The sequence below is a fragment of the Daktulosphaira vitifoliae genome, unplaced genomic scaffold (genome assembly GCF_025091365.1).
Source record: "Daktulosphaira vitifoliae isolate Bord-2020 unplaced genomic scaffold, ASM2509136v1 Scaffold_5, whole genome shotgun sequence".
In the NCBI taxonomy this organism is placed as follows: Eukaryota; Metazoa; Arthropoda; class Insecta; order Hemiptera; family Phylloxeridae; genus Daktulosphaira; species Daktulosphaira vitifoliae.
Window position 1 is genome coordinate 31,324,043 of NW_026099576.1, and position 27,954 is coordinate 31,351,996.

Sequence of the window (27,954 nt, forward strand, 5' to 3'; positions counted from 1 at the left end):
TTGCTAGTGCCGTGCCTGACTCTAATATTATAACCAATTAGCGTATTTATCCACGTTTTTGACATATCTGTGGTGGACAAATTAACCGTATCACATTAACTGTCGGATCGTATTGATGGCATCACTGTTTCAATATGATTATCGTATTCTTTAGTTTTAATATAAAATGTTAAACACTGTAGTATTATGACAGATAAGATAAATGTTTTATCTTATATGTGGTATCCCTCCAGTCTTATAAACTAGAAAACAAAGTTTCAAATAAACAGCTGTTCTTCTTTCAATATTGTTTGACCTTAATATCACTCGACTGGTTACATCTTGGCTTAATCGCCGACATAAACTTAATTTTTTCTTTAGAGTTGCATTTTAAAATCTGGCCCTTCTGATTAATTTAACGTTAGTAACTTTTTAATAATAAATTATTTACTCAGCATAATGCTTTCAAGATTAGCTCTTCGTTCTGGTAAATTTCATTGTTTGTAGACAATTGCATGTTATTTAATGAAATATAATTTTGTTTAGAACTTTTCCGAGTGGTGCCCTTAAGTGTTAATATTCGAGGCACGCAAACTAAACCAGTAGTTCCTAGTAGCAATGAATCTATCATTGTACCTGGATTTCCTAAACCAAATGGCAAACCTCAACCAAATCCTTATGATGGTCCAGAACGCGACTTAGTTAACTTTCCTCGAATGGTAAGATTAGAACATCCTAGCAAGACGAGGTATTTGTTTGTACCAGAAGAGTGGTTTGAAGTTTTTTACAAAAAAACTGGTGTAACAGGTAAAATTATATGTATATATTGTATACAGAGTGTCCTACCACATACTGACGTCTTTTATAACTTATTGAGCAATATTTTGTGTTAATTCTATTCTGAATCATGTTTACTTTTTTGGACCAAGCTAAAAGCATTATTTATTATTATTTATATCTAATAAGATAAAAGTAGAAGTATATTTTATTTTAAATTTCAAAATAGCCATTTTCTTACAAAAATCCTGGTGGAATTGGAACAAAATTAAGAATAATTTTTGGACTAGTTATTTATGTATTATATGATATATAAGAGTTTTATAAATATGTGATACATCACATGTAGTGTATATGTTATACTTCCATTATAATAATGGCCTAATTATAAAAAAAAAAAGTGTTTTTGCTGATAATTGATTGAAAATATACTTTGTTATAAATATTTTTAATATCCTTCATATAAATTTATATTATATTTAATTTCATTACTCATTGGTTTTCGAGCTAACTAAAATCTGATCATATTGTATGTGTAAAATAATTATTAATAGTTTTTCCACAAATACTTATGGGTATTTCTATGGTATTTTTAATATAAAATTATAGTTACAAAATGTTACCATAAATTATATTGCATGTTAAAAGAGGATTATACTGTGGATTGACAAAAGATAAATTACAACACAATTAGTTACTATAAAATAATGAGTAATATTTCAATATTATTATAACATAATAAAGCATAAATAAAATTATGTTCAAACATTATAAGTACTTATGTTTAATAGACGTTGTATTGAATATAATAAGCTATTTTGAGTAGAGATATAGGTAGCATAATATAATATATGATAAAACACAACATCATAAAATTAACCGTAAGACACTGTATGAATTCTTATTTAACAATTGTATAATACGTAACACATTACATACTAATAAAATAAAAAACAAATCAATTATAAAATTTTCAATATTGCATTTAACACATTTTTTAACAGACACCCAGAAAATTCTGGGTGTACCCATGTGTGTATTTTTATACTGTGTATGTATAAAAAAAAAATAAGTATGTTTATAAAATAATACTTAACGACAAAAAATACCTTTAGTACAGTAATTAGATCTATAAACATCAATATAGAGTTATTGAATGTTTACTGCAAGTCTTACAAATGTTTAGTTTAAAAATTAATCATAATAAGTTTTAAACATAAAAATTATTATATATAATTATATTTGTGATAGTAAATAAAAATTTAATGTTTAATACTAAAATAAAAATGTTAACAAAAAATTATAAAAAGTTTCTGTACATGACCCTTAATATTGTCTTCTTTGGCCATAAACTAAAACACATAGTATTAGTGTTGAATTATTATTTCATTTTATCAATGGTTCTACATTTTATTGGGTATGTTATTTGTATACATAATGTTCTTATAAAATTTTATTATATATTATGTAAATTTTCTTTTACATTTAATTTTTATTATAAACTTTTAATTTTGATTATTATTAATAAAATATTATTTTAGGACCATATGTATTTGCTGCCGGACTTACTACATATTTATTAAGCAAAGAAATATGGGTTGTGGAACATGAGTTTCCCTATGTACTAGCTACAGCTGGATTGTTTTACATTGCATACAAAAAGTTTGGCAACTCATTTGCTTCTTACCTTGACAAAGAAATCGATGTATGTGTGAATAAAATATTTTTATATTCTATATAATAGTATGTTTAGCTTCGATTCAACGCTGAGAAAGTATTAATTTTAGTTTATGTTTTTTTTTTCAAATCTGTTACCACTTTTTCTCAGTTCTCACCAAATTAATTTCTTTCAAAAATACGATATTTTAGTGTTATAATTCTCAGTTTTGTATTTTTTTTTAATTTAAAATACTTTTAAAGGATTTTAAGTTAAAATAAAATATTTAACTTATTTGATTTTTATCTTATTTAGCTTCAATAACTTCAATGAATATCAAGGTACCCATCACTATAGTCTCCCCTCATGAGAGGAAATTTCTTATTGATTTTACAATAATTTTATTATAATTATAAATAACAAAATTTATTTAGAAATGATTTCTTTTTAAATAATTTATTACGATAATAATGCAAAAAAATAATTAGCTTTTCTAATAAATTTATTGTAAATAATAATTATAAAATTTTCTGATTGCATATTAATCCTAACAATACAATTGGTGTTATTCTCATAAAATTTTCTATTTAATGATGTCAATTTCAAACTTACAAGTTGAGCTAAAAGTTATGGTTACAAATTTAACTTTTTTTTATTATTAACTTTCATAAAATCTACTTTAAAGGACCAATAAAATAGGTTAAAAATGATATTTTGAAATGATTATTTTTAACATACTAAAAGTAAAAATCAGTAAGAATTTAAAAATAATTTTTTTCTTGTTTTTAATCATTTTTTTATTTGTATTTACTCATTTTTAATAATTAATTATAATAACAAAACTTAAAATTGATAGAAATAGACTAATTTCAGATTTGAAAACAGTGCAAAAATTTGATTTAAAAAAGTATATTTTTGATTCTGATTAAAGTTCCTTCTATTTATTCATAAGTAAAAAAAAAATCTATATGCAGTATTGCAACAAAACCTTTAATTTTTATATATGTTTGTCATAGAAGTAACAAAATATACTACTTAATTATTTTTTGTTATTTTTCCATAAAAATTACAATATTAAATTATTAAATATTAATTTTATACCATATTTAATTGCTATAAAAATGATTATTCATAAATTATACTTTTAAATCTAAGAGCTACTAATCAAGATATAATTAAGGAATTTAGAGTTGATGTTTTTGTAATTATACACCAATTTCATAGTATTAAACACTATCTACAGATTTGCATCTAAGCATTTCTTATGATAGTGATTTTAATCACTGTAAGATATCATCTATACTTGTCTCAACTGTCCCACATTTATTTTATGCCGCGACCCCTCTGTGCTATCATTCTTTTAATAGTATTAGTATCGTCTAGGAATATGAAGCATCTTGCAATGCTGGTCGCCAAAGTGAATTAGACAATTTATCAGAAACTATCGAAATACAGAAAAAAGAAGTTTGGAGAACAGAAGCTCAAAAATATATTTTTGAAGCCAAACGTGAAAATGTTGCTTTACAATTAGAAACAATTTACCGTGAAAGAGCTCAGCAAGTATACAATCAGGTAATGCAATTATGAAGTTAAAAAAATTTATATTTTTTCAAACCAAAAAGGCAGAAATACTATTCACTACATGTAATATACATGTTTTTTGAACAAAATTATTGTATTTTATTTCATGATACTATGTGTTGATTTTCTCGTGTTCTCTAACACAAACAATAGTTCTTGGAAGTGACTTTTATTGACTAGTTTGAACTTGTCAATAATTTAAAAAACTTTGAGTTTTGTTTATTGATAATTAGTAAATATATAATTTTTAAAATATATTCCATCTAATTTTACTTGAACAACTTTTTATATTTTTAAATATAAGAAGCTATAACAAGTCATAAAAATGTTTTAACATTATAATAATAATTATTAATCAATCTGAATTATAGGTTAAAAAACGTTTAGATTATCAACTGGAACTTGCAAATTTAAAACGTACGGTTCAACAAAGACACATGGTCAATTGGATTATTGAAAATGTTTTGAAATCTTTGACAAATGAACAAGAAAAACAGAGTTTCAAAAAATGCATGATAGATTTAAATGCATTAGCATCAAAAGCTTAACTTCTAACAAATCATTTCAGATTTAGAAAATAGGTTGTTATTAAAATTCATTAAAAAATTGATTATATTTAGATGCAATTGAGGAATAAACTGATATAAATTCAATACATAGAAAATATTGTTTACATATTATTTATGATAAATTTACTACCAATATTATACAATATTTAAATTTATATATATACTTGATTTACAAAATTAAAAACTGTATTACTTCATAATAGTATTATTTTATTTGCAACTTATTGATGTAATTAAACAAATTTATTTAGAATTATACCTACACCTAAAAATATTTAATTTTAATTTATTTTTATTAAAATTTAATTTTTATATTTCTAACTAGAATATAATTATATTATTTTAATGTGCAATCAGAGGACTAAGGAGCCGAAAAAAAAAACCTTAAANTATATTATTTTAATGTGCAATCAGAGGACTAAGGAGCCGAAAAAAAAAACCTTAAAATTTTTCCATATTTAGACCAAAGGATGGGATAGGAAATAAGCTTCATCAGATTTACAATTTTCCATAAAATATTAAATAAATGATATATAAAAATAATTATGAGTCTTTGAGTATTAAATAACAAAAAAATATTGATAGTTCAAAAATGTTTCCGTCTTTCTTTGAAAAATCTTGAATACATGTCTAATTTTCTCTATTAATAAAATACTACAATATAAATAAATACACTACATACACATGCAGTGTAATGAAAAAAAAAATCGATTTTAGCTTCGATGCGAAGCTGAGAAGGTATTAATTTTACTATGATGTGTTTTTTTTTTTATTTTTTATTTTTTTTTTTTGTGTCTGTGAACGCTCAATCTCAGCTCTCGCTGGACCGATTTTGATGAACAATATGTCAAAAGATCACAAATCGTATCTAGTCGAAGACATTACCCTCAAAAATTGAAAAAAATTCCCTCGTTCCCCGTAAACGGGGGAAATCCCCCAAAAAATTACAAATTTAAAAATCGCTAATTTTCGATATTTTTTCAATTTTTTTTACTTAAAATTGCCATAACTTTTTTAAAAATGACCGAATCAATATAATTTTTTTTTTTATAGATACCTTAGATAATTACCTATCATTTTATATATTTTTGTGAACATTTGACCCTTTAACAGCCCAAAGGATGGGGTTTCAAAATGGTAACTTTTTTACAAAAAATTAACTTTTTCAACTTAACTTTTGAAAATGTTCCGGAAAGACTGACAATTTTATATATACCTTAAATTAAAGCTAATGTAATATACTTTAATTTGAAAAAAAAAAATTTGACCTCTGGACTTGTCTTCATGGTGAAAATGACTACCGTATGCAAAAATATGCTATTTTTGTGAAAAAATTCTTGATATTATATTTTACATTTTTTAACATTATGTTGCTATAACTTTTTAAAAAATGCATGAATCAACTTTATTCTTTAATGATAAATACTTTATATATACTTCTTTCATTCGACATACTTTTTTTTAAAATCGGACCATTTCCCTTTATACAGGGGGGGTGCAAACCTTTTAAAATGCGTATAGAAAGTAGAACTTTTTCAACTTAACTTTTGAAAATGTTCCGGAAAGACTGACACTTTTATATATATCTTAAATTAAAGCTTATGTAATATACTTTAATTTGAAAAAAAAAAATTTGACCTCTGGACTTGTCTTCGTGGTGAAAACGGACATCAAAGTTAAAGAAAAACGTACGATTTCCGTGAAAAAAATCTCGATTTTATATGTTATATTATTTAATTTATATTTTATATAACTTTTGGAAAAATGTATGGATCTATATTATTATTTTTTTATAATAAATATTGATATACCCCTTTCATCTGGCACGCTTTTTTTGTAAATCGGATCATACCCCTTTAACAAGGGGGGTCAAAACTTTAAACATGCGTATTGTTACTACGATATTTTCAATTTAATTTTTGAAAGTATTCCGGAAATACTGACACTTTTAAATATATCTTAAATTAAAGCTTATGTAATATACTTTAATGTGAAAAAAAAAAATTTGACCTCTGGATTTGTCTTCATGGTAAAAATGACTACCGTATGCAAAAATATGCTATTTTTGTGTTAAAATTCTGGGTTTTGTATTTTATTTTATTTTAAAATACCTGACAAGGGGAGTACAGATTTTCATAAATATTATATAAATTAAAATTGATATAGTATAGATAGTTAAACTTATTTAAATATGTTTGTTTCTTTTAAGTCGAGAAAAATAACTTTGAAATTTGAACTAGCTTAAATAGCCAATTTTTCAACCGCCGGAAGCAACGTACGGTTGCCGAGTTGGTAAAATTTATGTTTTACACGCTTGGGGTACGAGGTTCCAACCCGCATATGGCAATGAATTTTTTGCATTTTTTCTTAATTCTTTTTAAGTTAGTATAAATTTTAACTCGTTTGATTTTTATCACATTTAGATTCAATAACTTCAATAAAGATCAAGGATCCCATCACTTTAGTCGCCCCTTGCAAGAAGAAATTTCTTATTCGTATTAAAATTATTTTACTATATTTTAAGTTTTCGCTTCGATGCAAAGCCGAGAAGATATTTTTTTGTGACTATCATTTATTTTCTCTGCTCTAACTTGACCTACTTTTTTCAACAATACGTCAAATTACTACAATTCGTATCTAGTTGAAGATATTACTCTCAAAAATTGAAAAAAAAATTCTAATTTATCAATTAAACAGTTAGTTATTACATCGTCTCCATAAAGACAATTAAAATCATTAATTTCTAATGTTTTCAAAATATTTATTAACGAATGAAGTTTGATATGATAGGTTTCAACTACAAAATTAAATCATTTTACTTTGTAATTTAATAATTTTTTTACTCTATTTGTGTGTGCTACTACTAGACTATAATATTACAATTTTTTTTTGTAACATGTTGCTATATAAATCATTTCTAAAAAAAATGATTGTTTTTTCTCCTGAATTAACAATTGATTTTTACAAATATAATCAAATTTTATAATACACTCAATTGAGTAAATCTTTTTAACAACTTTGTTTTGATTGGTACATTTAGTTAAAGTAAATCATTAAAATTAATTAAGTTCTCAATATTTCAATTATAGAATCTTTTCAACAAACAACAAAAGTTCCTAGGAAATTATTACTATTACTTCTATTTAAGTTATCTATTACCATAAAAATGCAAAAAAATATTGAGCTTTTCTGATAAATTTACAATAAATAGTAATTATAAAACTTTCTGACTGCATATTGATCTTAACGATACAATTTTTTTAATTGTCATAAAATTTTCTATTTAATTATGTCAATGTCAAACTTACCAATTGAGCTAAAAGTTATGGTAAAATAAATTTTTTTTTTTTATTATAAACATTTACAACAATCAACTTTAAACGATTAACAAAATAGGTTAAATATGTCATTTTCCTTATTTTTAACTTATTAATAATCAAATTAATATTAAATATTATATCAAATCAGTATTAATTTAAAACAATTTTTTTTGTTCTTAATTATTTTTTTTTATATGTAAAAACTATTTTTTAATAATATTAAAACTTAGAAGTTATAGAAAAAGTCTAATTGCACATTTTAAAACATCGCGAAAAGTTGATTTAGAATAGTATATTTTTGTTTCTGATGGAAGTTCCTTGTAGTCCAGTGTATAAAACTTATAACTTTGTTAATTGTTATAACTTTATCAAAAATGACCAAATCAGTATATTTTTTTTTATTTAGATGCATGTCTTTATCTATCATTTGGTTTTTTTTATAAATCTAACCCTTTACCTGCCCACAAGAGGGATTCAAAATATTAACTTTTTTTTTTTTAGTTAAAGTAAATCATTAAAATTAATTCAGTTCTGGATATTTCAATAGTAGAATCTTTTTAAATATCAAAAATTACTTAGAAATGATTACTATGATTTCTATTTAAGTGTTCTATTACGATAAAAATGCAAAAAATAATGAGTTTTTCTGATAAATTTACAATAAATAATAATTATAAAACTTTCTGACTGCATATTAATCTTAAAAATAACATTGTTTTAATTCTCATAAAATTTTCTATTTAATGATTCATTCTAGTCAACGAAGGAGTAATTTTGCAGAATAGCAGAAAAAATTCCCAACAAACTTTTTTTTTTTTTGTTTTAATTAGGCAATTGGTGGATTATTCCAAAAGCAACATCAACTCTTATTTCTTTAATTATATCATGATTAGTAGTTCTTTGATTTTAAAATATAATATATGAATATATACTAATTATAATTATTAAATTTAGTATGAAATTGATATTTAATATTGTAATTTAAACGGAGAAATTATAAAAATAATAAAGAAGTTATATTTTGCTTTACTTTTACGTGTATAAAAATTTAAAGGGCTTGATACAATAATTTTCAATAAAAACTGTTTGTTACTATAAAAAAATGCACTGGACTACAAGGAACTTTCATCAGAAGCAAAAATATACTTTTCTAAATCAAATTTTCGCGTTGTTTTCAAATCTGCAAGTAGACTATTTCTATCACTTCTAATTTTTTATATTATTACTAATTATATATATAAAATAATAATTAAAAGAAAAAAAAATTTGTTTTCAAATTATTACTGATTTGATTTTTAATATGTTAAAAATAATCAGTCCAAATTTTCAATTTTAACCTATTTTTTTGGTTCTTTAAAGTTGATGAAAAATTTTTGATAAAGATTTATGAAAGTTTATAGTAAAATAAATTGAATATATTACCATAACTTTTAGCTCAATTACAAGTTTAAAATTGACATCTAGGCCTGTCAACAAAGGAAAAATTGCGGAAAAAATTTTGTTTTTTTAAAAGTTGAATTAAAATATGTATAATGACATACTAATAGTCCTCAAGATTGGAATTGAGCTTTTTTTTTAAATCCTCGCAAAAGTTCAAAAATATGAGCTTTCTTAATTTTCTCAAAAAAAAATATTTAACTTACAAAAAAAAGTTTCGCACAAAAGTTGTTTAAAAGACAATTATAAATAAAAATATAATCTTATATTTTTTCATTTAAACAAATATTTTTCGAGTTACATTACATTTAATATGAGTAATAAAATTTATATTCCATTTTTTTCATTTTACGGTTACTTTTTATCATGTTATACTTACATTAGACACAATGTTATAAATGCATATGTGTGTATGTGTGAGTTTATTTATTTATTGTATCATTAAAGTGTAGTGTATATTGAGATACAACCGATAGAGTAGGTAATTGATTTGACGCTATATTATTTAAACCCAACTAAACGCTAAATTGTACATTCCGAAACAACAATCATATTATGTCAATTGCCACCGGAATTTCTGGTAATATTTTTCTTTTTCTTTGCCTTAATCCCAACTACTTGGGGTCGGCCACCCTTATCCTAAGCTTCCACTTGACACGATCTCCCACATCTTCTACGCTCACATCAGCTGTCCTCAAATCGCATTCAATAGCATCCCTCCATCTCTTTTTTGGTCTTCCTCTATCTCTTCTTCCTTCAACATTCATTTCTATAACTGTTCTTACAGCTTTCGATTCTTCTTTCCTCATACCATGACTAAACAATCTAAGTCTATTTTCTGTCATCTTATCCACGATTGACGCAACACCTATACTTCCTCTTATATGCTCGTTCCTTATCCTATCTTCTCTAGTCACTCCACTCATCCAACTAAGCATTCTCATCTCTGCTACACTTATTCTCTGCTCTACTTTCTTATCAACCGCCCAACACTATTAACCATACATCATAGCTGGCCTCACAATTTCATACTAAATTTAAAAACTATAATTAGTATTTATTCATATATTATATTTTAAAATCAAAGAACTACTAATCAGGATATAATTAAAGAAATAAGAGTTCATGTTGCTTTTAAAATATTTCACCAATTTCTCTAAAGGAAACACTATCTACAGATTTGCATCGAAGCGTTTCTTATGATAGTGATTTTAATCACTGTCAGATATCATCTATACTTATCTCATCTATGCCACGTCTATACTGTGCCTCGACCCCACTGTGCTACCGTTTTTTTAGTTTATACACCACAAGGTGAATCAAAACTGTTACAATTAAAATTTTTATCTATTAGAAATATATGTCAAAATTTTAGTGAATGTTTTTACATTTTTATAAGAAGAAAGAATTGTTTTGAGTTATAATATTCAATCTAGTTATTAGGTACAATGTTGGGAAAATTTCTTTTTAAACGGAACTTGTTCCGGATACAATTCCTCTTAAAAAATTAAAACCCTGCTAAAATTATAACAATATTATAATCATAATTTAAAGTTGAAATGATGAGTTTATTTTAATTATCTTGTGCATTTAAAATAAAATGTCTGGAGGATTTAACTTAATTTCTTCCTCTTTAAAATTTTTTTTATATAAATTAACGTGTAATTTTTATAATATGGAGTGGTTTTGATAAAAGTGGGGGGAATTAATCCTTTACCAAACACCCCAAATTTTACCTATAAATCTGTGCTTTCAAGATTTTAGTGAATAATTTTTTTAATGTTATTGTCAATTTCTTGATATTATAGTAATATATTAAAATAATAAAATTTTGATAATATAATAGAGACGATACAGATATAATATAATTAAGGTCTTCAGATTTCGATGCAATAATTATTGTTAATACTCAATGTAAAAATACATTTTTAATTATAATACCAATAAATATACTAAAATTTAAAGGAACTTTGAAATTTGTTTACGTTCCTACTTCCATAGGCCCAATTTCAATAAAATGTTTAGAGGATCTCATCATATGTCATATACCCTTCCTAAATTTTTTTATGTAATTATATAAGTAATTTTTCATAGAAACCTGTTTCCTTACTTACTGAACACTATATATGAATAATATAATATCTATACACTCTTAGTACATGTCACATTATACTGATATTTATAATATTATATTATATTATACATCTATGTTTAGTATATTGAATTTATTTAAATAACATTTAATGTAAAAAAAAACGTCTATTCTATGACAATAATACGAACTCTTGCACTATTACTACAATTAATTGTTTACCATCGGAAAAACATTGAAATACATAACATATAATAACAATAAAAATTCATTTTTTATTTGGGGGACTATTCAGATTTAAGTAATAAAATCTGTCATTCAATTTATTATTAAATATAAAATTTTTGTTAGGCTATTGATTTTTTATCCGCAGACCATATTTAACACGCAGACCGCCTTTTGACTATCTACAGACTTCATGAAAAAATATATATACATTTTCATATAGTCTGATCTAGATTATGATTGACCAAAAACTACAATTATTTCAGTTTTATTAAAATAATAATTATTGTTCATGTTTTATTAATACGAATAATTGTTATAAAAATAATTGCTAATAGTTTATATTTTATATTTAAACATTTAAATTACAAATAATTTTGTACATCTTTTACATCAATTTACTTTTTTAGATCCATAATATCTATGAAAATTTCCGAACTGATAAGAATTGATATCCTATCTATATCTATATTATCTAAGAGATATCTATTTCCAAAAACAAGAAGATAGTTAAAACGGTCAATTACATTAGTTCTTGTTACCGATTAACAAAAGAGATAAACATATAACAACTCTACATCGGGTTTTATCTGTGCTTCCAAATCTAAAATTGTTTTGTAAAATATTATTTTATATTTACATTAAGCTTGTTTAATATTTAGAATTATTCCAGCTCGGAATATTTTAACATTAGGCGATTATACTTTATTTTTTGCTGGAAAATGTCGGCAAATTTGCTATCAGCGGATACACAAGAGGTAATTTATCTTTTAACAAATGTGAGGATTATAATTTATGTATTATATGTGTTATGTGATCTACTTAAAAAATAATTTTAAAGATTATATTATATTTTTGTATAAATTCAAGCTCTACGTATATTTATGGTTTCTCTTTACATTTATATAAACATATTCATCAATCCTATTTTTTATTCAATTTGAACATAGTTGATATGAAAATAAATATACATTACTTATACAGAGTTTCCCACAATTTTTAACAAATCCACATATTTTTCTTATGGCAAATTGTCAAATGATACCTATATATATAAAGTATTACATATGAAATATTTTTTCAATTATTTTAACTATTTGTTTATTTGGTATCTCAGTGTTAATATTATGTAATTTACATTCTAAAAGATCAATATGAGTAAAACAAGTGCATTTGTATTATTATATTATATTCTAGTTGCTTGATCCAACAGTTCCTTCTACTATGCAATTAATTTTATATAGAATTACAAAAAAAAGGTAACATAATTAATATATGAGCTGAGAAACTCTATAATTATATATATATGATAAATTAGTACCCCCTTTTTAGTTATGCAAATAGATACCAATTTGAATATACATCTTTCTATTAACCCAGGTAAAAACCAATTTGGTTAACATACAAAAATTAAAAAAATCTCTAGGTGTTTTAATAATATCTGATATTCACAAAATTCCCATATCGATAATTGAAAAAAATTATTTTAAACAATAATACCTTAAATCTAATTGTTTTTAAAGTTGGAATTCGGATAAATATCTTAATAAAAACAAATTAGAATTAAATCCATTAAAGTTAAAGTATTGTAAGAAGAGAATAAAATTTTTAAAACTTCAAAATAAAATCCTAGCTGTATTTGACTTTAAAAATGCAACAATTATTTATAATAAACATTTCATAATATGTATCTTGAAAAATTTTGAAACTTAAAGTTTTATTAATAAAGAGCATCTTGAAGTAAATTAAAACTAATTATTACCCAGTATTTGCTATTCGAATATAATATTTTGAGCTTATTACTATGGTATAAATTACCTCACATTATAATTATTTCATATTATTATTTTACTTTTATTAAACTTATAAAAATATTAATTGGAGCAATGGTTACAAATTATATATTTTTGATGCAAGACTCCCACTTTTTTTGAAATTCTGTTTAAAATTGATTACATAGTACAGGAAACTGTTAGATCAAGTACCTTTCTAATCCTGCATTCAGAAATTATTTAGTAAAAATGGACTTACTCATATAAAGCTTCTAAATCTTATAAAATTTAATATGTATAATGATATATCAAATAAATAAAATTGTTTATAAGAATAAAAGGTTATCTTGGGCAGCTAACCTAAGAAGTGATGAAAAGATAGACTCTGAGGTTTTGGAGGCGTTTTAGCTTATGAACTTGATAAAACATTGGTAAAAATGTATATGTTATCTATAATTTATTTTTTTATATTTATCTATATTTTAAGTTGTTGAATAAGTAAGATTAGTAGCAAAGGCTTAACATTTTTTTTTTTTTTTGCTAGAGAAAATTATTCTTTTACTTAACAAAAGGTTTTAGAAGGCTTTAGAAATATTTTATTGAGTGTACACTCAATATAAAAATTTTAATTTTTTATAATACTTTAAAAATTTCTTTATAATTTACATAGAAGAGATTTTACTAGCAATTGAAATTTTATATTAGCCAATAATAACACAATACACAAGCTCTTATCAAATCAAGACATTTTTGTAGTGTTGAGGCATAGATTGGCTGGGATGCTATATCATCCCTTACTCAATATCACTAATAGTGGTCAAAACCTATTTCATATATAGTAGAATATAAAACTAAAAGTAGGATATTTATTTTTAAAATTAAAAAAAAAAAATTAATCTTCATTGATAAAAAGTTTAATATACATAATTCAATTTATTATATCAATAAGGATATAATTTGTCAAAAAATTAACTTTTAAAATAAGTCTAGCAGATCACATTATTTGGCAGTGGAGTATAAAATAAGGTCAAACGAATTGATTAATAATTACATTAATGTGCAACCAAATTATTATTATTAATTATAATTACTATGTATTAGTAAATAGTACAGGACAACTAATTTAAATCAAAAATAAATGAAAATGATAATTAAGATAACAAGATTTCACTTGGGAAATTTAAATATAAATAACTCGTATAACACTCATGAGAAGTTGAATTTATCAAAATTAGTTATTTTGAAAATTGTTAGTAAATTTTTTTCCTAAAAAAATTATGACACTAGGACTTGATCATGAATTCAATCCCAATCCCCACCACTGATGTATTTAAGGAGGACGTCAGAGGAATGACACTTCTCTTGAACAAGTGCTGATCATTTTTTTTTTAACCTTATTTGTTTTAGCTTCAATGAGAAGCTGAGAAATTGGTTTTACTATGATGTGTTTTTTTTTTTTTGTGTGTCTGTTACCACTTTTTCTCAGCTCTCACTGAACGGATTTCTTTCAACGATACGTCAAAAGAACCCAAATCATATCTAGTCGAAAACATTACCCTCAAAAATTGAAAAAAATTTCCCGTAAATGGGGGAAACCTCCAAAAAAATTACAAATTTTAAAATCACTAATTTTCGACATTTTTTCAATTTTTTTTTACTAAAAACTGCTGTAACTTTTTCAAAAATGAACATATTAATATAATTCTTTTTTTTATAGATGCTTGATGTCTTTACCTATCATTTGGTGTAATTTTTATGCAAATTTGACACTTAACCAGCCCACAGGGGGGGATTTAAAATGACAACTTTTTCACAAAAATTAACTTTTGAAAATGTTCCGGAAGGTTTGACACTTTTATATATATCTTAAATTAAAGATAATGTAATATTATACTTTATTATGAAAAAAAAAAAATTTGACCTCTGGATTTGTCTTCGTTGTGAAAATGGCTACCAAATGCTATTTTCGTGTGAAAATTCTTGATTTTATTTTTTACATTTTTAACTTTATAATGCTATAACTTATTGAAAAGTGTATGGTTCAACACAAGTTTTTTATGAGAAATAATATTTTTTAATAATCCCATTTTCATTCAGAATATTAATAAGAAAATAGAAGATCATGTAGCTTTTGGAATAATCCATCAATTTTTTTAAATTAAACACTATCTAAAGATTTGCATCGAAGCGTTTTTTTTTTATAGTGATTTTAACACTGTCAGATATCATTATACTTGATCCAACTATGCCACGTCACCACTGTGCCGCGACTCCCCTGTGCTGGGTTTTTTAACATATATTTTCTAGTTATATATGACTAAGAAAAATTAACTTTATAAATTTGCTAAATAATTGTGATAAATATATTTGTACGCCAGTTCTCACAAGTTTAGTGAGTACCTTTTTCGATAACATATAAATAACATGATACGAATCATATATATATATATAACAATAAACATGATTAAATGTATCAACAAATTTATATTGTAAACATATTTAAAAGAAATCGACTGAATGTAACTTAATAAAAATATGCTTAATAAACTAAACATAATATATAAAAATAACAAATATCATATTTAAAAAAAGATAGTTAACTACTAAAGCAATCAATTCTTATAAGACAATAATAACAAATATTAATTATAATTTGATTAGAAAATTATATCGTCATAAAAATTCATATTTTACTATATTGTGACACCCTCTTAGAAAAATTGTTAAGTACCCCACTGTAAGTTACCTATTAGTAACACTACTGCCAAAGAAAAATCGTATTTATAAATATTTTGCTATTTTAAATATAACGAAAATTTTAATAATTTATATTTTCATCTTCATAATAATTTATCGTTAAAAATTTCGTTTTTCAATTTTGTTTTATAGACTTAAGCTCCCCTTGTATCCTTTAGATTAATTGTAGACATATTTACAAAAATTTCAAGCCGAATAGGGATCATTATACACTTAAAATCTAAAATATTTTTGATGCTTGAATCGAAATGGAGACGTCATGGAAGTGAGTGCTAAAATACACCAGCGTTATTAGGGGGAAGGGATATGGATGTCATATCCCCTATGATAAAAATATTACATGATGATGATACAATTTTTTCGTTTAGAGGAAATAATAAATAATTGTCTTATGTATATACATCCTAAAAATCCTTAATCACGCCACTGCTAACTATCGATTACACTCGATATTTAATAAGTATTTTAACCCTATTATGTAAGTCATATTTTATATTAGCTGGATTTTTAAACCAAGGAAACAATTGAATTTTTCCTTTCCGTAATCTCTCTACTATCGTTATGCCATATTTTTATGAGTACAAATGTTAGTTTTTTGACTGATCATCTCAAAAAAAAAATCATACATTTTTACATAGTGCTAAAATATTTCTTGAGCAAGGTGCTTGAATCCTTAAAATTGACACTATATTAATGAGGGGGAGGGGGCTAGGTAGTCAAACTACTTTTATGTGCCTATTAATATTAACATAAATATATAATTAAAGAACGCAGTTTTAAACATTTTTTAATGTTAAAATAAATTATTTTTAATAATCATCATAACAATAAACCGAACTATTCAAAATCGTCAGCGAAGTAGAAGTAGACCCCGGTATACTATTATATATCCATCAATTTTTTATTTGTAACCGTAGTTAGAATAATGGGCTTCCAACAACAAAAGGTGCATAATGATATATGTAAGAAAACTAAATAAAATTAATTTATATATAAAAGAATAAGAAAATAAACGCTTTTCAGGAAAAATTACTTAGCGTGCTTGCATTTTCAAAATTTTTTTTTTCAACAAAAGTACTCGGTCACTAGACTTTGGGAAAATTATTGCCGAAGGTCGAAAATTTTTGACACTCACTCGCGGGCGTTTTCAAATTTCAACAGATTTCGAGAAAAACGATTACTGACGCCAGCGTTTTACGACTTAAGGATTGAAATTTTCACTAGACCAAGTTGCATTGCTGAGTTATGATAAAAAAATCAAATCAATCTATTAATTTAATTTTTTTTTATGTCCACGCGAATAGTTTTAATATGGCCATTGACACATTTCTGCGCATATATTTATTATGAAGCTTAATTAGTAAAATATGAATTTTTATGACGATATAATTTTCTATTCAATTCATAATTAATATTTGTTATTGTTGTCTTATAAGTATTGATTGTTTTAGTAGTTAACTATCTTTTTTTAGATATGATATTTGTTATTTTTATATATTATGTTTAGTTTATTAAGCATATTTTTATTAAGTTACATTCAGTCGATTTCTTTTAAATATGTTTACAATATAAATTTGTTGATACATTTAATCATGTTTATTGTTATATATATATATATATGTTTTGTATCATGTTATTTATATGTTATCGAAAAAGGTACTCACTAAACTTGTGAGAACTGGCGTACAAATATATTTATCAAAATTATTTAGCAAATTTATAAAGTTAATTTTTCTTAGTCATTTATAATTAGAAAATATATGTTAAAAAAATAAATAAGGTTAATAAAATGATCAGCACTTGTTCAAGAGAAGTCTCATTCCCCTGACGTCCTCCTTAAATACACCCTTTTTTTTTTTTATGAAAAAAATTTACTAACAATTTTCAAAATAACTAATTTTGATAAATTCAACTTCTCATGAGTGTTATACGAGTTATTTATATTTAAATTTCCCAAGTGAAATCTTGTTATCTTAATTATCATTATTGTCATTTTCATTTATTTTTGGTTTAAATTAGTTGTCTTGTACTATTTATTAATATATAATAATTATAATTAATAATAGTAATTTGGTTGCACATTAATGTAATTATTAATCAATTCGTTTGACCTTATTTTATACTCCACTGCCAAATAATGTGATCTGCTAGACTTATTTTAAAAGATAATGTTTTGATAAATCATATCCTTATTGATATAATTAATTGAATTTAATAAAACAATTTGATTCGCATTCCTTAGTATAATGACTGAATTATGTATATTAAACTTATTATCAATGAAGATTATTTTTTTTTTTTTTAATTTAAAAAAAATTTAATAACTCCTAGAGGAAATTCATTTTTTTAATAAGCGTTTGAACTTTTTTATGTCTTTGAAAGACGTGATGCATTATAAAACTATGTTAATCAAAAACATTGTTGTGACTTATTCGCATAAATTTATTTGAATTTTAGAGTTATTATAATTTAAAATGACACTAAACATTTACGTATAATTAATCTAATCAATAGAGTTATATTAAACTACGGTTATATTTAGTGCAATTTCTCCTCGTAATGAGGATTGTCTATGAAAATCTGATCGAGAAACTTCGCATTTTAGTGTAGTATGCTGAAGATTAGATAATGACATTATCACTGTACATGTGCGTATATAAATATAATAATACGCTCACATACATATATTATAGACGGACGTCCATACGTAATGTGTGCGCATATCTATAAGTTAGCTGTTTGTAAAAACTGGTTTCATAAGTGCGGGAAGGCCAGTTTATGTTTGTTATGTTCAAGTTGACGGATGTTCGTTTGACGGTTTCCGTGTACTTATAAGGAGGAATTCGTACTTGTTACACAAATTTTAAGTGCGCGATTTTAGAAAAATGGCCGAAGAAATAAATTACGGATATTCGGGAATAAACATTACCAGTAATGCTACGCCACATAAGGTATATAATGTACTACTTATCCATGGAACAATTTTATTTCCATTAGAATGGTTTTCTTCACATTTTAATGAATGATTGAGACGAATTTTTAGTTGAATATATTACTAATTAATTCAATTATTTCCTCATAGCTATATTCTTAGTATTGATATGATTTTAAAATAATAACTTAACTTAAAAACTAAACTTAAATATTTTTAAATAAAAATGGAATTGCACTGACAGTTATTATAAAAATGCTGTGTGAAACATTTTGTATTGTTAAACTTTACTGTTATACATAGTATCCGTTGAATAATTATGTCCATTTAAAATTTTTACCATTAAATAGTTGAAAATTACATAGGCTTTATGTGAATTATATTAGTCTTTTTTAAACTATGAAGCTGTTTAAAAAAATAAAATATTGTTAAAATGTATAATATGTTTTATTTTTGAGGTTCTAGTAATATAATTAATATATGTACTTGTATAATTGGTTATTTTTAAAATAAAATAAAAAAAAAAATTAGAAAAATCATTAGATATAGAGTTGGTCATTTTTCACCAACGTAATGCTATTTTTTCACCTCTCCAAACTTCACATTAATAAAATAAAATACTACCTAAATTTTCATTACTAAAACAATTGTCTACATTAATTTATATAAATAAATAAATTCGTTTTAAAAAATGTATTTTCTTCTTCTATATAATAGTGTTATTTTAATACTGAACACAATTCAAAAAATAAGTTATCAATTAAAAATATTCAAACTGTAATGTACAAAATTTTATTTGAAAATTTTTTTTTTTAATACGTCTGTAGTCGTTGGTATGAATTTTAAGTAGGACGTAGAATTTTCTTTTTTTATTGTACATAATACTATTTTCATTTTGCTTATTGTTATTCTAAAATCTAAGTTTTGTTTTCAATAAATAGATCAAAGGTCACACGAGAGTTCCTTCCACTGATTTGAGAGAATTTAAAGAAGTCACCCAAAGAGATTCTCTTGTTCAATTAGAAAAAGAAATCGAAACTTTGCTGTCTACCGTACCACAAGATAAAAAAGATTTAGCTAAATCTCAGTTTAATGCATTTACACGATTATTTCAACGGTTTTTAGAAGAATCTGGACCTTCTGTTGATTGGGATCGTATTGAAAAATTACCTGCTGATGCAGTGAGTATTGGCGTTTGTTTTCTTCTTTTAATTATGATAACCTTAATTAATCGAATATTGACCCGTTTAAGGTCCATATTTTTCAGATAAAACCTTAACGTATTTCATTATAAAAAAAAAAGTGTAACTTTTTAAAATTTGTATTTGTTCATTATTGATGGAGTATAGTTTTGACATATGTGTTGAATATAAACTTTAATTTGACATAGAGGTTAAAGTCAAATCTTATTATACAATTAAATTACAGATCTATAGAATCTTCAAATAGTTATTAAATAAAACATTTCATAAATATTGTTTTAATTGAGTAAAATTTATAAAAAAAAAAAAAAAAAAAAAANAAAAAAAAAAAAAAAAAACCGTAATCGTTAAGTAAAACAAACTCATAATTTCATCTAGCAAAAATTCCTTATTAAGTTTAACTATTGATAAAATTTCAGTGTATTTTTATCTTAAACTCTAAAAATATCTGTATACAAGACTTTGTTGATTAATCTAAAATATATTATGTTTTGCATAATATTTCAAGATCAAATAAACGATATATATTTTTTGCTGAGTTAATGAACTATGAGATTAGCTAAATCATGTTACGTAAATTATGTTCTAATTAATAATGCATATGGCAAGTACGCCGCGCATTATACTATAGTCAGTTTTTAAAATAGTAAACCTAAAGAACAAAAGTATTTAAGGTTCTAATTTTAGACTTTTAGGTATTTAACTAAGTTATCAAAAATAAAATAAAAAACTATTAATTATTTTCTTCTAATAATAATAAAAAAGTTTTTGATAATTTATGTGAATCGCATAATTTTAAATTGGCTATTCTGGAGATAATGAGAAATTATTAAATTTTTTATCGAATATTTTTAAATAGGGTCGTAACTAATAAGAATTAGTAGGGTAGCTTCTTCCTTAAAATTACCTCTGTCAGTGTACAAGACACTTTTTAATATTACGGTCGACCAAATCGAATATTTATAAATCAGTTGATCGGTTAAAACAACTTGGATGTCCCTTTAAACAAAGACTTCGCTATGCCCCTGTTAATACATTGTTTGATGTTAAGACAACTATTTAGGTTAATAAAACTTTCTAAATGTAATCATATTACATGTAATTTTTATTAATATATTTTCTTTAATTATTTTTGTATATTTATTGCACGAAAAGTTTAAATTATTTAGTAAATAGTATATTATATTTTATAAATATTGGTTAACTTTTATCAGGAATTTTTAATGATATATTTATTATTTATACAGTTTAGAAGAAACGATTATTTTTTATTCGCGAGTGCTTTCTTATATTCTCTAATGGAAAATATTAATATTGTAGGAAAAAATAAATATTGTAGTATTAATATCAAATAATTCAAGCTCTTAATTAATATAGTAAAAGAACTGTTCAGATTTTTTTTTCTCTACATAGAACACATGTAATTAAATTTATAGCGCTTTTTTATATTACACAAAATAATAGTATTATCGAAAATGATTAAGCAACTCAATATAATTTTTTACTGTTATATCCACTCAATCTTAGCCATTGAATCATCTAAATTTATTTTTAATTGCAAGGTTTTTTAGATTTTTAAAATTATCATTTAAGTCTATTAAAAATTATGTTAAGTAGGAAATGTAATATTTATTAATTTTATACCTTTGTAGATAATACAAATTTATCAAGCCTATTATAATCCATAAATATTTAAATAATAAAACATGTTGCATGTTATCTTCATGTATATTAATTATTAATATTATAACAGTATTGTTATCTATTTTTTAGTCAAAATAGTAAAATACATTTGGTATTGCCTTAAAGTATTATCATAAGTCATTAAGTGCGATATTTTGTTGTCTTTTGTACACGTTTTTTTATGAATGCGTACAAGGACCTAGAAACAAAAAGAACGATAGTCAAATATAATACAATTTGTTTGATTTAAAATAATAATAATACACCTACATTTTTAATTTGTAAATATAATTGAATAACACCTTCTATAGTTATTATTTAATAATTTTGTCTCTTATTATTCATTGATTATATTTATTAAACTTTGTATGATGTAAAATTTTTCGTATTTTTATCAAATTTAAACTTAAACATGGGAAATATACTTATTATTATATAATATTAACTGAAGTTATTGATTAACTACAATTAATATATATTTACTTAGTTAATAAATAATAAATTAAATACGTGTTTATTTTAAAGGTCATAGTAATTATATTCTTGAAGGTTTTTGTTTTAGATACATTATTAATAATTATTAATATTGTATCTAATTTATATTGTAATATTAATATAATGTATATTTAATAATATCTTGTTTTAAGAAGTATACTTGCATAGTACTTATTATATCGTATGGTTAATTTTCTGTACAGTAGATAAGTTTTAACTAATTATTAAATTGTTGTTTTGTAGGAGCAAATTTCAGAAAAATTAACTGATATAATAATAATGAGCCCCTCCAAAGATTTTGTAGTAATTACTCCTATATGTCGCTTGATGTGAAAATTTTTATCTACCTTTAGGTACCTAGTTTCTGAATTTAATAATATCAAAATGTTAATAATCTATATTTTGCATGCAAGAGGTTTTACAAGTTGAACGATGAAATATTTGTTCTTATTTAACATAAATATAATTAATTAAATAATTTAATTAACGATATGATTTAAAAGAAATCTTTATTTCTTCAGTTGTATCGAAATCACGATATTTGCTATAGAGATTATAACTGGGTTTCGTAATATAAAATAAACTTTATTATTTTTTATTTTTAATATCTTCCCCAATCAAAATAAAAATATACTCACGTAATTATTTTAATCTATTATAATTTCTCACCTGTTCTACAGAAGTATGTATATTATTAATAACAAATAGTTCTGTAATTTGGTGCAAGGAAGGCTAATGTCAAAAATAAATATTTTGTTCTTTAATTTTCAAATGGCTATTGCAGAAAACCTACATATGCTGACAATATGGTTCGAGTTTCTTTTGATCAAAAAAACTATTTAACTTAAAATTATAAATATTTTCTGTTTTTGACATTGGTCCTTCATAAACCACGCCACAAAACTGATTGATTAATTCGCTTGTAATTTATGAAATGGTGTTGAACAAAAAGTTCAAGATTCTATGCTAAGCTTAGAAAATGTTAATTAAGTTATGATAATTTTTTTTTTAACTATACATTTATGTTTTGAGAAATTAATTATTTACGTAAAAACAATGAGGGGTTTAAGCATTGTCGTGTTTTACATTTTGAACAATTTTCAAAAGTCTTACGTTTATTAAAACTGTAAAACATCATAATATACATATTTAATACACTTTTGATTAATCCAAAACGACTTTTTTAGATGTTTTTTTAGTAATCGTATTCGTATACTGTCAACACAACTAAATTTTTCCCAAAGCAAACAAAAATGGAGGGAGATAATTATGTCTACTGGATATTTTTAAAAATTGTATGTCATTTCGAGAGTTTTCAGTAATAACCCCACATATTGGAAAATTAATGAATGAAATTACAAAATATTAATCATGGAGGAGTAAAGCCATTATCCTCCTTTGTGGATGGTCCTAAGCATATCCCAAGCTCTCTATGTTAAGATACTATTATAAGAGTAATCCTTAGTCCAATCAGCTTTATTTTATCGAAAAGCTTAGACTAAAGGCTAACATTTGACTGTTACCAGCACAGATTATTTTTGATTAGATTTGTGACTGGACGATGAATTTAGGCCAGCTGAATTAAACCTCCGGGAAGACAGTATTCCCTAAAGCTCGTTTTCTAATTATGTTTTAAAGAAAATATTTAATTACAAACAGAACGTAAAATTACAAAGTTTATTAATGTTGTTAAATCCAGGAGTAGATCCAGCTTGTGTTATCAGAGCTTAATAATGTATTTATATATAGCCAACGAGGGCAATCATACCTACCGCTCTGCCGTTAAATCGCGTCCGGTAAATTGTTTTCATTGTTTGAGTTTCAATCCGTTATCAAAATTTTCTGAATATATCGGTCATTTGAAACCCTGTCCAAATCTGTTTTGATTTATTGATTTAATGTACCTTATTATCAGTGGTGATTTCGTAAAAAAATATTGGGTGCACGCTATTTCCAAATAGCAGATACCTCATAAACTATTAATATAGTTTTTATGTTGTAAAATAGGGATGTTGATAAAAATAGTAATAATTACATGTTAAATATACAAAACGAGAGGGATAGTGCATTTTTTTTATTAAAAATATACTAGCGTATAAGTAAATATTTGTATTGTTGTTTTTACAGGTATACGTTAATTTTTTAAATCGAAACTAGGTATAATTTGTATACTTCTCAAAATATCTTAATCCGCCTTTCCCTATAACTTTTATTTATTTATTTGTACACAGAATATTATTTGATATAGATTCGAGATTATGAGACACTCCCTAAACCAAGCACTGATGACATTAAAAAGAAGCTGGATAAACTTGTTGTAGTTAAGTTAAATGGTGGTCTTGGAACGTCCATGGGATGTCGTGGACCCAAATCGATAATACAAGTTAGAAATGATCTTACATTTCTAGATTTAACAGTTCAGCAAATCGAGGTAAAAATCATTTTGACTGAAACAACAATTGTGCCTTCTTTATTTTACCATATATTTTTTTATTTAGCATTTAAATAAAAAGTATAGTGTAAATGTACCTTTGGTTTTAATGAACTCTTTTAACACTGATAAAGATACTGAAAAAATTATTCGTAAATATAAAGGACTTCAAGTAGAAATCTATACATTTAACCAAAGTTGTTTTCCAAGGATTTCTAAAGAATCATTACATCCAATTGCTCACAACTGTAATATTGAAGAAAACATTGAATCGTTAGTTTTTAAATAATCTGCTATTATTTTAGGTACATTTTCTTAATAATAAATTTATTTTTTCATTTAACCTAGATGGTATCCACCTGGTCATGGTGATTTCTATGACAGCTTTAAAAATTCAGGATTATTACAGAAGTTTATCAATAGCGTAAGTTAATTATAATTATTATTTTTCAGTAACTATGTAATATTTATAGTTTTATTATATAACAGTGGGGTCAAATGATTTTGCCATAGGAGGGGATGGAAAATCTTTATGATATAAAGTTTTGTGTGCACTATAATCTTATAGCTCAGAGCTTTTTATTTGTATTAACTATATCAGGTTATTATTATTCACTAATTAATATACATACATTGCTTTCTTTTAATTAGGTAGCCAAAATATAAGATATGAAAGTTGTACAAAAATGACACTAGAGTATATCTAATCCCCTTTCCATTTGACCACTTCTGTTATACATATATATATATTTTTTTTTTCCATCTGATATTCTATTTTAGGGGAGAGATTATTGTTTTATCTCCAATATTGATAATTTGGGTGCAACTGTTGATCTGAATATTTTAAACATGTTATTAAGCAAAGATATTAACTCTCCAGAGTTTGTGATGGAAGTAACAAATAAGACAAAAGCTGATGTTAAAGGTGGTACACTAATTCAATATGAAAACAAGTTGAGACTTTTAGAAATTGCTCAAGTACCAAAAGAACATCTTGAAGAATTTAAATCTGTAAAAAAGTTCAAGTTTTTCAATACTAACAACTTGTGGATAAAATTAAGTGCTATAGATAAAGTTTTAAATGAACAAAGCATGAATTTAGAAATAATTGTTAATAACAAAACTTTAGATAATAATTTAAATATAATTCAACTTGAAACGGCTGTAGGAGCTGCAATGAAATCATTCAATGGTGGGCTTGGTATGTTTCAAATGTCACTTTTTATGAGCTTATTTTATTGTTTATATTAAATGTGTCAAAAATGTATTTTTAGTCAATCTTAAAAATGTATTAGTTATCTATTTTAAACTTGAATTACAAATTAATTGACTATGTTTTGAATTTTATACTCACTTAAAAAAAAAATTTCCAAGTTAACTTAAAAATAATTATATCCTCATTCAACTAATTTTATTTAATATTAATTTAAAACTTGCTTATAAGAAAGTTTGATCAAGTATTTATAAGTGCTTGTTATGTTATAATATTTTCAACAAATATTTATTTTTAAAATGTAAATATTTTGTTGTCATTTAATTAATAATAACTATATCTTCCAGGTATTAATGTTCCTCGAAGTCGATTCTTACCAGTAAAGAAAACATCAGATCTTATGTTAGTCATGAGTAATTTGTACCACATGCGTAATGGTACACTGTCCATGAGTCCTTTAAGAATGTTTCCAACCACTCCATTAGTGAAACTCGGTGATAAAGATTTTGCTAAGGTGAAAGATTTCTTGTCACGATTTGCTTCAATTCCTGATATTTTGGAGTTAGACCATCTTACAGTATCTGGAGATGTTACTTTTGGTCGCAATGTGTCATTAAAAGTATGAATTAGTAACAAAAATTGTTTTCATATTGATCTTGTTTTAAATAATAGAAACAAAAATTAAAACAGTAAGCTGTCTTATAACTTGCAATAATTCTTTGTCTCCCCTAAATTTTTTTTTTTTTTAAATAATATGTACTTTTATTTTAAAATATTTTTTAAGATAAGGCAAATTTTGCCGCCAAACGTTGTTATCTAAAAGTAGTATTCTAACTACAAAACATTTAAATTAAATAAAACTAATTATTTACAATTAATAGTGATTTTTTTTACCAATTCTGTGGTTTCATTCCAAATTCTAATATTTCAATTTTAGACATTTTTTCAGAAAGTTAAAATAAATTTTAAAATTTGATGGCTTATGTAATTCGACATTTTTTTATTGTAAAAGAAAGTCTTTGCATTATAAAAGAATCTTAATATTTTGGCACATGACACATTCCAAAATGCACTATTTGTATCATATCAGCTATTAGTTATGAGCCAAAGAATTAATATGCAATTTTTTTTAGTTAAATATAAATAAAAATTGTTTTGTTCAGTATTTATTATTAATTTAATATTTTAAAAGTATTATAATTAAAAGAAAAAAAATTATTTTTTGTAATTTTCTTCATAAAAAAGTTTAGTTAAAACTGTCATTACATACATAATTTTTTTTTAATTAATGCTAATTCAGAAGTATATATTTTATTATTTAAGTTAATTTTTAAATAAAACGTTGAATTAAAAAAAAAAAAATTTATACTTGGTGATTTTTTCTTTTAGGGAACTGTTATTATTATTGCAAATCATGGTGATCGAATTGATATCCCATCCAATGCTACATTAGAAAACAAGATTGTATCTGGTAATCTAAGAATTTTAGATCATTAAACACAAATTGTTTAGATTTTTAACTTATTTTAGAATATTTAAAATAGAAAAAATTTTATTTTAAATGTTTAGTATTATTTAGTTCTTTGTTTTATTTATTTTTATTTCATAATAATGAATTACGTAAAGTTTTATTATAATACAAATAATTATACTTGCCATTCATATTATGCAAAAATATTTATTTATTAATGTTTTGTTTTTGTTTATTGTAGATGAAAATTTTATATTATTTATTATATTAAAAAAAATAAAAACTTATATTTAAATTATTGAATTATTTATTATTTATCTTAACTTTGAACATTTTTATTATCTTATTAATCTTATTAATG

The 27,954-nt window shown here is 23.8% G+C and overlaps 2 protein-coding genes and 1 long non-coding RNA gene across 4 annotated transcripts; 2 read left to right on the forward strand and 1 right to left on the reverse strand.

The window, feature by feature from the left end:
• Positions 1-297: 297 nt before the first annotated feature.
• LOC126907463 (ATP synthase subunit b, mitochondrial) lies at positions 298-4,763 on the forward strand. The gene is made up of 5 exons (XM_050688775.1): positions 298-466; positions 526-786; positions 2,298-2,461; positions 3,797-3,985; positions 4,366-4,763. Exons 1-5 carry the CDS (start codon positions 439-441, stop codon positions 4,540-4,542), a joined length of 819 nt encoding a protein of 272 aa, XP_050544732.1. The 5' UTR covers positions 298-438; the 3' UTR covers positions 4,543-4,763.
• LOC126907470 (uncharacterized) lies at positions 2,001-14,145 on the reverse strand. The gene is made up of 3 exons (XR_007704542.1): positions 13,669-14,145; positions 12,614-12,682; positions 2,001-2,108 (listed from the first exon to the last, which is right to left on the reverse strand). It is a non-coding gene; the product is annotated as an uncharacterized LOC126907470 (long non-coding RNA).
• Positions 12,158-27,803, forward strand: LOC126907457 (UTP--glucose-1-phosphate uridylyltransferase). 2 transcript variants are annotated; one of them, XM_050688761.1, is made up of 8 exons: positions 12,158-12,395; positions 20,040-20,279; positions 24,727-24,909; positions 24,977-25,182; positions 25,258-25,333; positions 25,690-26,110; positions 26,470-26,741; positions 27,512-27,803. In XM_050688761.1, the coding sequence occupies exons 1-8, from the start codon at positions 12,360-12,362 to the stop codon at positions 27,617-27,619; spliced, it is 1,542 nt and encodes a 513-aa protein (XP_050544718.1). In that variant the 5' UTR covers positions 12,158-12,359; the 3' UTR covers positions 27,620-27,803. The 2 variants fall into 2 exon arrangements, with proteins under 2 accessions (XP_050544718.1, XP_050544717.1); XM_050688760.1 differs by lacking the exon at positions 12,158-12,395 and adding an exon at positions 18,860-19,117 and having other exon boundaries at positions 27,512-27,801.
• Positions 27,804-27,954: the final 151 nt, after the last annotated feature.